Raw genomic sequence first — 13,827 nt, forward strand, 5'->3', positions numbered from 1 at the left:
TACCTGGTGACGGCAGTGGCCTGTAATAGGGTGGCCACTGCCATTGTCAGGTAAGACAGCTGGTGTGCAAGTGAGAAGACAAGGATAAAGCTGGTGGCTGCAACAGTGCTGCCAGCAGGGAGGACCGAAAGGGTGAACACTATTGGTGGGGGTGCAGGAGAGATGTCAGTCCTGGTGGGCCCTGCTGGAGTACATAGGCCTCAGAAAATGCCCTGATATGCTGGGTGCTAACATTGAATATGAGTAAATCCATAAGTGAAAACATTCACTCATCACTGACTAGTCTCATAATATTTATTTATTTATTTATTTACAACATTTGTATACCACTCCACATCTAAACAGATTCCGGAGCAGTGAACAACAAGAGATAAAATGAACAAAGGATGAAAAGATGATATGAAACATATAAGCTACACATTTATTTTAGAGCAGCTTGTTTGCATCTGGGACTTGCCTTTCTCTGCTGATGAGCAGTGAAAGAAATGTCCCAAACACAAACAACCTGCATAACCCAAACTGCATAATCCAGTGGCTTGGCTTGTTCACTGTTGGAGGAAGCGATTTGAGGTAGTTTTTGCCTCAATTAGCACTTAATCGAACAGCCCTCTTCAGTTGTTAGGCTCCCTGAAATGTACATGAAGTGGAGAGGGAGAAAGTAGGCTGTGCTGCTGACTGGATCCTCACCTGCTTTCATCCGCTGCTGGTCCCTTCTTCGTGCTTTCCATGGTTGGGGGAATATCTGCATCAGGGAAGGCCTGGTCATGTGGAGACTTAATCGCTGAAGGGGGCTATTGATCAGGCTTCTACAATTATGTTCACCATGGTGAATGTGGCACTGGCCTCAGGTGAGCATGGCCAGCAAAAAGTCTTCCAACTTTGACGTTGCAGAAGTGGACGTTGATCGTCCCAGCAGCTTTGTGGCAATCTCTACCTCCTTCCCTCCTCCAAGGTTGAGAAGAAAGCTGGGGGGTTGGAAGCATGCTCCCCACCTCTCTTTCCTACAGAATATTGAGCATTGGTTGAACCCACTTCCAGCCTTTCTTTCCCACAGGAAAAAAGCATCTGAAATTTGGCTAGCAGTGCATTGATTTCTATGTTACCACTGAATGTATTATCATAAGTCCTTTTGAGGCCCAGTGTGGTGCAATGGTTAGAGTTTTGGATTAGGACCAGGGAGACCCAGGTTCAAATTCTCATTCAAACAATGAAGCTCACTGTGTGACTTTGAACTAATTACTATCTCTCAGGGGTGTGAGAATAACATTGAGATGGGGGATACCTGTGTACACCACCTGGAGTTCCTTGGTGGAAAGGCAGATGTAAATGTAATAAAAAATATATAAAGTGGTAATATTAAGTACCGACTAGCAAATTCAGTAGTCCTGTTACTTTGTTGTTGTTTTTTTTCCAAATCTCTAATAGGATCAATAAAAATGTTGGGGGGGAAATAGAAGAATATAAATTCACTTGTAATTTTTTTGTATGTGAATCTGAACTAGGAGAATTTTCTTGAGAATTCCCCCTCCCCAAACTAATTTTAGCACTTGCTACACATTTTGGGTGAGTGTCTAACTGCAAGATTGGAATGTGCAAGCTTTGGAGTTCAGCACTGAACCCAAATATTAAGTGTTGTACATTTTTAATAAAGGGATTGACTATGCCCTCGATATTCTGAGGACACTTGATCATGAAAGTAGATAGCCTGACCTAAGAATTCCATCAATTAAATAATTTTTCAGCTGCTATCTGTACTGGAGAACATTTTAAAATGTCCCAAACTGTGCATATAGTTGTACAACGATGAAGGAATGCGTCATTTAATGAACATATAATATTAGCATTATTGTAACACTTCATTCCTGAGTCTTCAGGAACACATTTCTAATGCTAAAACTGGAAGCAGAGGTAGATTTAACTCCTCTACATGCATACCCATAGCAACAGGTTAGAGGGATAAAGCAGTTGCTCAGTGGCTTTACAGATACTGCATCGCAAGCAATGTTTGTCTTTTATTCAGGACAGTGGTTCTTAAACTTTCTGCCTTAAGGGAACCGTTGCCACATGAACTTGTCTGCCATGGAACTTCCATGCAATGCAGAGGATTCTGGCATGTGTTCAGAGTTCAGTTAGAAGAACTGGGTAATTGGCTATTTATGAGGGGTGCTGGCCAGCCTTTTGGACTTCACCATCATTCTGTGTAAGCAGACAGTGTACACACCAAACACATCTTAAGAGAGGATTGACGATGATGGGAAAGCTATCTTTCAGAGAACCTTGCCCACCACTGTTGATTTTGCCCATGCATTAAAAAAATCCAACTTAAATTTTAAAAATTCTTTTGCTGTTCGCTTTTTTTTTTTAATCATTTTTTTTTATCCACCCTGATGCAAAGACAAGCAAATACTGCTTCTTTTCTAAAGCTTGTTACTGATGTTTTCATGTAAAGGGTTCAGACTACAAACTGAGCATTGTTGCTCTTGATTATTTATTTTTCTAGGGGGAAACAGTACATTGGTTGGCTTGTGCTCTATATGTCGCTTGCCGTAGGAGTATAATCCCCACTGTAGGGAGTGGCTTGATGGAAGGAAATTGTGTCTCACTGACCAGGATTCTACGTTCTGCAAAGCTAAGGTATTGTTGATAGTTTTTGTGTTTTTACAAATGAATGAGTGCTCGTATCTATTGTCTAAATGTTTTCTCTTATTTTGGAGATAAATCCTACAGCTGGAATGCTGGGAGTTGTTTGACTTTTTTGTATAAACATGTATAGGATTGCACTTTAAATGTCTTTAGGTTAACTGCTTTCTCTTTCCATGAGCTTTATAAACAGTAAGCTCTGGAGAGAGTGTGTGCATGTGTGTTTACAAATACAGGATTCCTGCTAGATGAGGGGAATGCATGCCATCATAATACAGTTAAAAAGGTGGGATAGAGCTCTACATTGTGAGTCTGAACAATATTTTCCTTTATTGCTGAAACAGCTGACAAAGTTTGACTGTAAACAAATAACAGCTGCTCCACTGAGTGATAATATAATGTCAATTTTCTACTTTCCCCTACCTCTGGTAGGCAGTAGAGATCTGTCTTCTTGTCCTTAATATAACAGAAGCACATTACTGAACTTGGTATATGCAATTAGGCAAATGTACTGCAGTATCCAACAGGGCCGCTCCACCTCTGCTAGCTCTGTTGCACTCACAGGACCCACCACTTGCTCAATGGGGTTTTGGCACTTCTTAACATAACCCTTGGAAACCAGTGGAAGTGCTCGTTTCCAGATCAGGACAGGTCAGCAGAGCGCTATTCTCTAAGCTGCTGATCTATCCTGTTCTGTAAATCAGCAGTTTTGGTTATTTTTAGAAGTGCCAAAGCCCCCTTGCATAAGCAGTGAGTCCTGCAAGTTCACGGGCACATTAGGATACTACCCATAATCATAATTACTCAATAAACATTGCCAAAATTACCCCCCAAACCTTGGCCCATATCAGGGACAGTAGAGAAATGGTGCTATCATCTCCCTTCCTTTTTGTTTTCCTGTTGGTGTCATGTTTGTTGAGTAATGGAGGGAGCAATCCTATGGCCGTTAGACAGTGACTAGACGGCCATAGGATATCTGGGTTTCCAGGAACCGAACTCGGAGCCTGCACTCTGAGGTCGGTTCCCAGAGAACCAAGCTCCCCCCACTTCCACACTGCCTTGGAGGCAGTGCGGAACAGCCCCATGTTCCGTGCTCCCAAGGGGAGTGCAGAGCGGCCAAAAAGGGGTGTGTCTGGGGGTGTTCTGGGGCGGGGAGGGCGGAAATGCTTGTATGACACATCCTAGGTGTTGTACAGCAGCCTCCTCCCCCACTCCACCCTCCCACAGTTAGACAGCCGCAATCAGCTGTCTAGCTGAAAATGCAGGGCAAGAGAAGTGCGGAGGGAACAATCCCCTCCGTGCTTCTCCTGCCCCGCATTGGATAGGCAGCTGCCTCCGGGTTTGGAGGTGGCCGCCTGTCTGAATAGGATTGCACCCTTAATGTAATTTATTTACTGTTGGTAGTTAAGAGTAATAGGTAGATTGGAAGGGACGGGGTGAGGTATCATGTTGCCTGCTGTTATTGTAAGCACTTTGAAAAATTCAAATGCTCTTTAAAAAAATTATGGGACACATTTTCAACAAATTAATTTTACTAGTTATTTGTTCTTCATTTACTTTTCTGGCCAAAGAATGCTGCAGTAGATAATGCATTGGATATGGAGGATCTAGGTTTAAATGTATTGGATATGGAGGATCTAGGTTTAGCAGTATAAAATAGTAGTTGGCTTGGGCAAGTCACTGTTTCTCACATTAGCCTATTTCACAGGATTGTTATGAGACTAGTTCAAGTGAACATGCATGTTCACTGAATGACTACAACATTAAATAGTATTTTCATATCACATCACATCCCTTCAGACACAGCACTTTTCAATAGTTCACACATTTAACTGTGAGTCATATATGCATATCCAGTTATACATATACATGTTTAAATGGGTTCCAAATGAAATAACTGTAAAGTACTGATAAAGATTTATAGAAATTATAGAAAAGGCTATAATCAAATGTTTTATTTTCAGTTTAATTCAGTTTTTTAGTAAAATGAAAAAGTGGATGGACATGTCAAATCTGTCTCAGGACTTTCGAGAGAGAGTGGAGAGGCTGGAGAGAAACTTTGAAGTATCCACAGTGATTTTTAAGAAGTTTACACCAATATTTTTGGATATATTTAAAAATCCTTATGAAGAACAACCAAAACTACAAAGAAGCAGAAAACAGAGGTACTGTTGTTCAGTGGTTCTGGGATATTTTGGATTCCATGTTGTAATGTAAAACATAATATAATAGTATGTTTTTAAAATAACTTTGTATAATCTTATAAAAGTTCTCTGGTACCCATATTGAGATAAGCTCCATGAGCATTGTGCTAAATAGTGTAATTTAGGGAGCATAAATGAAACCATTTCATGAAAATATTGCATACTACAAAAGTACCAGAGAGATTGTGAGGTGGTGATAGTGGTGAACAGTTCCTTAAACATAACAGATGGAGGTATTGCTATTGGAGGAATCCAGTGTATTATTCAAGTTCAAAATTGCTATGGTATTTATCGTTTTTGCTTATTAGATTCAAGCGACATTAAGTCTTTCAGCTGCATGTGTTCAGTTTGAAACTAATTGAGTGGTTTGCTGAATAATAATATTGTACAGCTGAAACTTGCCTTTTCTTCCAATAGACGAGTGCCCTGTAGTGTTAAAGACCTATTCAATTTCTGCTGGACGCTATTTGTTTACACAAAGGGTAAGCGATAGTTTAACTTTATTCTCAATATTCATTTTGAATTATTTAGCTGTGTAGGTTTAATTGACCTGATATGATCTCCTCCAAAGGTAATTTCAGTATGATTGGAGATGATCTAGTGAACTCATACCATTTGCTTCTCTGCTGCTTGGATCTGATTTTTGCAAATGCGCTGCGATGTCCGTATAAAAGAGATTTATTGAATTCATCTTTCAAAGGTATGTTCTTGATTTCCTCCCACTAAAATGCAAATTTTTCATATGGCTTTTGAAATGGCTTACTTTTAAGCTATTCGTCATGCACATTTCCCTTTTTTGTAGGGTTGCCAGCAGATTTCCACACAACTGACTTCAGGATCTCTGAAGCGGCTCCATGCATTATTGCCACACTCTGTGAATTGCATGATGGCCTTTTGGTAGAAGCCAAGGGCATAAAGGAACATTACTTTAAACCATATATCTCAAAGCTCTATGATAAGAAGGTATATACTCTCAAATAATTGTTAACTATTCTTTCAATAGTAGGGTTTAAAGGACTCCTGATTAGGGGAGGTAGTGTTCTGTTGGTGGATTTTTTCTTGTTCATTTATAATCATCTTAATGCATTACCATGTTTATGAAGAGACTGTAGTTCTGGTTCTTCGTGGTTTTTGTGCAGAAGGCATACAGATGAGGAAACCTGAACCTGAGCAGAGCATCTTTAGAACATTCTAAAGCTGCAACCTAGGCTCATTGGGTGCCAGGTTCCCTCCCGCCCCATATCCAGTGTATGTACCCATATACCCCACACCTTGCTGTTCAGTAGGTCTTTGATCACCACAGTGGTAGCATTGTGAAGAATGTTCTCTTGGGCGTGTTTGCACATCATGGTAATCCATCAGTCCTAGACGATGTGCACAAGCAGCATGTTCCCTTGATGCAATGGGGGTAAACAAGGAAGTTGCAGTTAAGCATGATTTCTTTTTACATCTAAACTGAGAAGCATGGTTAATTGCTTCTAAACAAGCCAGGTTTGGAAGCCAACACTTTCTTCTTTTTTTGTTTAGATTGCCTAATGAAACAGTTCATTACTTTTCCCTGCCTGGGGAATATGCACCCCTGTAGCACATCTTTCTTCAACCTCGTGTCCTCCAGATGTTTGGGCATCAGCCCTAGCCAGCATGGCCAATGGTCAGGAATTCTGGGAGTTGTAGTCCAAAACAACTGGAGGGCACTGGGTTGGAGAAGGCTGCCATAGGGAGATTCCCTCCAGGGAATCTGTGGTGGAATTTCCAGAGACTTTTAGACAAGCCCATTGTAACAGAATTTGGCATGTGTATCTTACTTTAACTGGCAAGGACAAGAACATCATTACTGATGGCAGGATATTTACCTATATATCTGATAATACATAGAAGAGGACATTTCTGCACATTCTTTCTTTAGTTATGACTAGATAATACTTTTCTTGCAGAGCTATGCTGTCAGAAATAGGTCTGTTAGGTTGTTTTTGTTTTGGCCTACTAATGTTTGTCTCTTACAGATTTTAAAAGGAGACTGCCTTCTGGATCTTAGCAACTTTATAGACAACAAGTAAGTGGTGTGTTTGAAATAAAGGCATTCAATTAATTTCTAATGTGTCCATCTCTTTAACAACTAATGATAACATGTTTTTAAAATGGCTCCTCTGTCCTGTGATTTTAGCAGTAATGACAAATTGCCAGTACAGTAACTGTGGAAATAAATGTTCATTGGATTTTTAAAAAACCCAAATTATTTCCTGTTGTCTATTGAACTATGCTGTGGAATGCTACTCTGGAGTGTTTCTACACAAGATCCTGAAGAATATACCGTAATTATCCTGAACAACCCAGGGACAGAGATTTAGAAAGATGATCCATGTTGAACTTTGCAGCTCTAGGAAATTAACTCCATTTTCGAAGAAGCTTATTTATTCAGGCAGTCCAGCACCACAGAAAGTAGAGATTTGGACTTAATAGTGAATTTCCTGCTTATAACAGAAAGTCACTTTTTAAGCTCTGCCATTTAAATTATATTCAGACATTCAGTTTGTATTAATAGAAAGTAGAAAACCATAAATGGGAGATGAGAGTATGTGTCTATAACAGCAGATACAATATAAAGTCACATTAGCTTGGTTTCTTTTAACATTTATTTATAATAGTATGTCTTGTCTTCCAGCAAAGCATTGAATAAAGAATATGAAGAATATGTTCTGACAGAAGGTGACTTTGATGAGAGGGTTTTCTTGGGGGCAGATGCAGAAGAAGAAATTGGAACTCCTCAGAAGTTTTCTGCTGATATGCCACCTGGGAAGGTGATGACAAGAGCTCATGTAGAGTGTCATCTTCAACAGCATTTTGAGAAGGTAATAGTTATTGTCTTGTTTTAGAATACTATGCTTGCTGTGGTGATCTCTGATAGCAAAAGTGATAAAGTATTTTCACTTCAGTCACGCAGTCAACATGTCTTGTTCTATCTGCATAGAAAACAATATTAAGATTTTTTGACATACAGAATTCCTAGAGTAATGCTGCCAGATGAACACCTGTGATGTGCTTTTATGTAGTACATGAATGCAGGTAAATTGTTGAATATTAGCCCCCAAAGGGAAATATATTTTCAATTCACTTTAAAACTATCATTTTATTTATTTCTTCTTTTTTTTAACAAATACATTGCTTCTTCTAGAGCTCTTGGGGTGGCTGAGGATGCTGTTGCTGTCACCTCCCCAACATTACATGTCTTTCTGGATCTTTTTCAGGGTACCTAAATCTTTTACCCCAAGTAAAAGCAGTTGAGGGTGATTTTCAGTGGGAAAACCGCAAAGAAGAAAAGACTAAGAAGCCGCCCACACTGATGTTGTGTTACAATTTGCAGCCTATGTGGCTGTAGTGTTTGTTTGTATGATGTATACAGTTTTAAAAAGCAATATGTAGTCCCCCCCATCCCCAGCGATCAATAGTTTCTGAGTTGCTGTACTGGATTTGTTTCTGGTGGTGGTGGTATTGTATTCTGCAGTTGTGATCTGAATGTTGATAGTATTTGTGCAGTTAACCGTGGGCCAAAATAATTGAAAGAAGTTTCACTTTGACTTACTAGAAAAGATCATTTGCACCTTCAACTCCCCTGACTGGTAGGAGATACCTCAGAGAGAAGGAACCAGTAGTTACTCCAGTTGCTTCTGCAACACAGAGTGTAAGCAGGTTACAAAGCATGGTAGCAGGAGTGAAAAATGCACCAAGTGAACAACTTGTAGATATTTTTGAGTAAGTGAGTACTGTCTTTTCTTTCCCTGTTATTTTTGAGTAAGTGGTTACTATCCTTTATTTACCTTTTTACTCAGATCAGTAGGTCTTTTGTCTTCCCTTCTTCCTGATCTTTATCAAGTAATCTTTTGTTCTAAATGGGGGGACCAAGATCCAAAGAACCAAGTTGTGTTCCTTGAACTGCAACTCCGATCTTTACATGGCAAAACACAATTTTTCAATATGGCATGAGGGTTCTTGCTATTCAAAGAAAAAATTAAAAACCTGACTGGATGTGTTTTCAACAGCTCTTTGGATCTCTGCTGAGAAACATAATGGGTGTTGCAGTCAGTTTATGTAATGTCTTTCTGTTTGGATTCTTGAAGTTGTGCGTATTCATTTTAAATACATTAATGATCTTAAACTCCCAAACTTGCATCCTTTGCAGGGCAGGAGGAGCAGTGGGGGTGCTTTTTGCTTCCATGTCCTCCTGCCCTGCAATTTTGCTAGAAGGGCTTTTTTGCCCATCTGGCAAAGGCATTTTGGAGGGCTCAGGACAGCTTGTATTGGGAGCTGTCCCTTTTCAGCATGTAACTCCTTTGCTGAGGGAACTGCACTGGCTGCATATTTGCTACCAGGCCAGATCTAAGGTTTTAGTACTAGTGTACAAAGCCCTAAGCAACTTGGGACCAGGATACCTGAGAGAGCGCCTTCTCCCTTACTGACCTGCCCAGTCACTGAGGGCATCAGAGGGCATCCTCCTGGTGGTTCCATATGGACCTATGGCCCGACTGGAGTCCACCAGGAAAAGAGCCTTCCATGTGGCAGCCCCCTTTCTTTAGAATTCCCTGCCCCTGGAGGTCAGGCAGGTGCCAACACTGTGTTGCTTCTGGTGCCTCCTGAAAACAGTTCTGTTCCAGGAAGCATTCCTTAAACGACCAGCCATGGTTTTTATTGGCATTTTGTTTTTAATAGTTTTAATCTGGTGTTTTAATATTTTATCTTCTTTACTATTGTGCTTCTTATGTTCACTGCTCCAAAATCTGTTCTAGATATGGAGAGGTATATAAATATTGTAAATGTCCTGGCTTTTCCAGTCTCCTCCCTTCCTTGCCCATTGAAAGGCCCCCTTTCCTCCCTCTCTGAGGTAATTTTCCTGACTTTGGAGACCAGCCAGCATGGTTCTTTCCATGCCTGCTACAAGGGGGTGGAGGAGGGGGTCAGATCCCTGATTCCCCCCTCCACGGTTGGAGTGCTGTCTCTGACCTCAGATCAGGGAATCCAAAGTATCGGATAGCCCCTTGGATGCTGTCTAGGGCCATAGGATTGCACCCTAAGTGTAGAAGCAATGGAAGCTGCCCCTACAGTCAGCAGAGCTCAGAGAAGGAAATGAGCATTGCGACTCATTTCAGTGCTTATTTTAGGAACCTCTAGTTCTTGTTGCACTAGCAGTCCATTTTGCTAGCACAACAGAACTAGCAGAAGTGCAGTGGCAGTGTAGGATACTGTCCAGTGTAGTTAAAAATAACAACTGACTCTGCAGATGAGATATGGGGCCATTCTCTGGGAAAGCATATAGAGCATTTTCCCACAACTCAGCTGCACCATACAACACTGAAGGGCACTGCATTTATACCCCTTAGTCTCAGCAAATCCAAACACACCTGTGATCAGGAGATTACACATCTCAGATGGCGACATCTCTGTGAGTTTGTAGGAGGAACAAAAAGCTGCAAGTGTATGATGTCCACTTGTCTGATCAGTCACTTCCAAGACTGCTTGGGAGCAGCATTCATTCATTGGCACTAAACTGTAGCAAGAAAATGCCCAACTGAATGAGTTGGCAATTCAGACCTCATCATGGTTGTAGACTACCTGAAAAATGGAGTTATGGAAGACACACAAAAGTTTTATTAATGTTTTAGTGCTGTTGGGGTGCAGTTGAGGCCACCTGTTGGTGGAGGGTTAAATGCATTGTGGGAAATGGCTGAAGAAAGGCTCAAAATCTGAAAGCTTAATTTTTCTCTTTCTATAAACTTTTCAGAATATGCAGTAAAAGTGGGGTACTGCAATAAAATGGAGTAAAAGGAAAGCATTAATTGCTAAAATATATAAAACATTTTGTATGTTTTGTTTGTGCTCCACTATAGATCTTGTATACGAAACCCTATGGAAAACATCATGAACAGAGTGAAAGATATAGGTGAAATTTTCTGTCAGAACTATACTCGGTCAACTGACGATCAGCCAGGATCTCACCTAGGTAGGAATGGAAGATTTTTTTTTAAAGCCAGAGCTCTTAAAAGCATAGTTTTCAGCTCCTGTTGTAAGCAGCGCAAGCTGGGAATACTTCATATAACTATTTTTATATTGATATATTTTTGTTTGGTAAAACTATGATGGATAAATATCCATCTGTTCGAATGCTGGAGTTTTAAACTAGCATGCAATATAAGTATTACTGTGTTTAGTGGGGCTTACTTGTAGAGAACTGTGTGTAGGATTGCACTGCAAGAGTGCAATCCTCTACCTGTCTACTCAGAAGTAAATCCTGTTTAGTTCAGAGATGTGTATAGGATTGAAGCTTTAATATCTAAACCATTTCATGCATTTTTCATCAATTTAAAGTTACATACTTAGAGTCTTATTGTAGGAAATATAATATAATTACAGATAAACTATGCAAAACTCTTAAACACCAACATCTTAAATTGCAGATTTTGCTGTTAACCGGTTAAAATTGGCAGAAATTCTGTATTATAAAATCTTGGAGACCATAATGGTGCAAGAAATAGGAAGGCTGCATGGCAAAGACATGTCTGTAAGTAGACACGTATAAAAAAAAATTGAAGCTTCTCTTTGTGAAATAAACCCTGGCTGTCAGGAGCGCCCTAGCTGCCTCTTACAGTCCCCTCCAATAGCCAACTCAAGACACTGACGAAGAGGATTCTTTCCAAGACTTTATTCCTTTACAACTTAATGGCTCTTTCAGATGTTAATCACCAGCGACTAAGCAAGGAACTGCACTGGGGTAGTTAGCAGAGTAGCCTAAGCTCCAGGTAAGGCAGTTGGTCCCCATTTGAAGGAGAAGAGCGGGAAACCTCTGAACTTATGGGCTATGGAGAGGTCTTCCCTCTTACCCGTAGGTCCTCGGGACATGACCGTTGTTTTAGCGTCAGGTGGGCAGAGCTCCTCCTCTCGGTGCCCTCCATCTGGTGCCACTCCCTGCGTCTGCGCTGAGCGTCCAGCAAGGCCTCATCCCCTGCTCTCTCACTGCCAGAGTCACTGTCTCTCTCAGGAATGCAGGCAGGAGGAATCTCTCCCTGCCGCTGTGCCTGTGAGCAATGAGCAAGCTCCTCTCCCACGGATTGTTGCCTTTCCTCAGAATCAGAACTGCTCTGGGGCTCTATGGGTTCAGTCTCCACCCTGACATCGGCTTCAGAATTCTCAGATTATTTGTTCTAACTGTTCTCTCATTCCAAAGACAGAATTTGATCTTATGATTTTTTTTATTGCATGGGGGTTCAGTGGTAGAGCACATGCTTTGTGTTCAGAAGGTCTTGGGTACAGTTCCCAGCATTTCCAGTTAAAGGTGCTGGGGAAAACCTCTGTGAAAGACCCTGGAGAGTTGCTGCTAGTCAAAGTAGGCAATAATGAGCTAGCTGGACCAATGGTCTGGGTTAGTATCAGGTATCTTAAACATGTTCAGTCTTCTCGTGTATTGTTTTCCCTCTAACTAGTTTACTTTAGAGCATCTTCCAAGCTAGGTGGAAAGGATAGCACAGCTATAATTTTTTCCCAAAATGGGCAGAAGGGGTTTCACATGAGTTAGAATTTCTAGGGTGGAAGTACTCTGGGCAAAAGTATTAATCTATTTATTAGCAGCTTCAGTTTATATAAGTACTAATTTATTATGTCTATAAAGATTTTAATACTCTGTCAATAGCAAGAGTTACGGTATCAATCTAGTTTTGGGATCAGATGTACCCCAAGAAAGCCATAAAAAATAAAACGCCTAGGTAATGGTATTAAGCATGACACCACTTGCAAGTAAAACAACTAAACAGAGATCACACCTGCCCCTTTAGTTCTCCATTTGGTGTGATGAAGGCATCCAAGAGTGGGTTCTCTCCAGTAAAGGCAAGATTTATGTAACCTAGATTTTTTCACTAGGTCTGGTACTGCAAGACTCTGTCCCAGTTCTTTCCCTGCCTTCACCCAGGACAGAACCTTTTGCTTTAGCTCTTCTTTACTACAATTACTGATCTTAATGATAACGTTTTCTGTTTGTCCTTTACCTTCTATGTGACAGTATTCCTTTTCTGTGTCCTTTCTATTCTCCTGTTAGTTCAGAAATATTATTTTCTTTGTTTCTTCTGCTACCCTTTCCTTTTACTCTGTGAGCCATGGCTCCAATGGGAAAGGGTAACTGTTCCAAACCTTCAAGCAAAAAAGGAATTCGGCACATGTGCGCCATGAGAGGCTACAAAAAAAAAGTTGTTCAGTCACTGCAGAGAGTCCTCTTGTGAGTACTCTCAGCATGCAGGTCCATAGAGCTGCAGATCAGCCAGATTCTACATGCTGGCCATTGGGGTGATCTGGCAGCTATACAATTCCAGCAACTGCGGGATGAATGAGAGCTCTCCACTTCAGGTGAAGCAGAACAGAAACATGGGGGACCCAGAGTGCCATTAGCACTGCAGTCCCCTTGTTTTTGTTCCAAAACAAGGTGCCATCTTGGGAAGATGACATTGGGTGCATTCACACGATACACTAACCCACAATGGGTGACAAGCTACTTCTTTCGTGAACGCCCCACAGTGTGTGGTTGATGCACCCAGCAGATGATTGGGTGCACCACCCACAGTGCATAGCTTGTTTCCCCTTCAGTCCCCCAGCCCAGCCCATTGGTCCCCCTCAGTCCTGCTGCTCTTGCTGAGCGATACACTGCCTAATGCCCTTTACCCACAGTGGGTTCGGGTGACATGCCAGCCCATCATGGATAAAACAACCCCTACAACAGACCATGGGTTATCACGGTGGGTTGTTTGGATAACATGATAAAAACCAGTATGGGTTCCAATGACACGCTAACCCACCATGGGTTGTTTCAGAAAACAACCCATCCTGGGTTGCTGTGCCACGCAAACCCGGTCATTAAGTGTATTTCTGACCCAGATCACCAGATGGTAGTGCAAGCCAAAAGCCACCTACAAAGATACAGTACATGGACAAAAACTACAAGAATCTGATA

At 41.2% G+C, this 13,827-nt stretch overlaps 1 protein-coding gene across 2 annotated transcripts in view; it reads left to right on the forward strand.

Moving 5' to 3' along the window:
- Window positions 1-13,827, forward strand: part of RBL1 (RB transcriptional corepressor like 1) — a 44,849-nt gene that overhangs the window by 1,575 nt on the left and 29,447 nt on the right. For both annotated transcript variants that reach the window (XM_084853786.1, XM_084853785.1), the window contains exons 2-11: window positions 2,501-2,634; window positions 4,605-4,805; window positions 5,262-5,326; window positions 5,416-5,544; window positions 5,647-5,807; window positions 6,848-6,897; window positions 7,507-7,693; window positions 8,428-8,594; window positions 10,724-10,836; window positions 11,291-11,394. In XM_084853786.1, coding sequence (XP_084709912.1) covers window positions 2,501-2,634; window positions 4,605-4,805; window positions 5,262-5,326; window positions 5,416-5,544; window positions 5,647-5,807; window positions 6,848-6,897; window positions 7,507-7,693; window positions 8,428-8,594; window positions 10,724-10,836; window positions 11,291-11,394 — 1,311 coding nt within the window. The remainder of the gene's footprint in view (window positions 1-2,500; window positions 2,635-4,604; window positions 4,806-5,261; window positions 5,327-5,415; window positions 5,545-5,646; window positions 5,808-6,847; window positions 6,898-7,506; window positions 7,694-8,427; window positions 8,595-10,723; window positions 10,837-11,290; window positions 11,395-13,827) is intronic.

This window comes from Heloderma suspectum, chromosome 4 (genome assembly GCF_057233095.1).
Source record: "Heloderma suspectum isolate Gila_16-S chromosome 4, 16-S_ref, whole genome shotgun sequence".
NCBI classification, from domain to species: Eukaryota; Metazoa; Chordata; class Lepidosauria; order Squamata; family Helodermatidae; genus Heloderma; species Heloderma suspectum.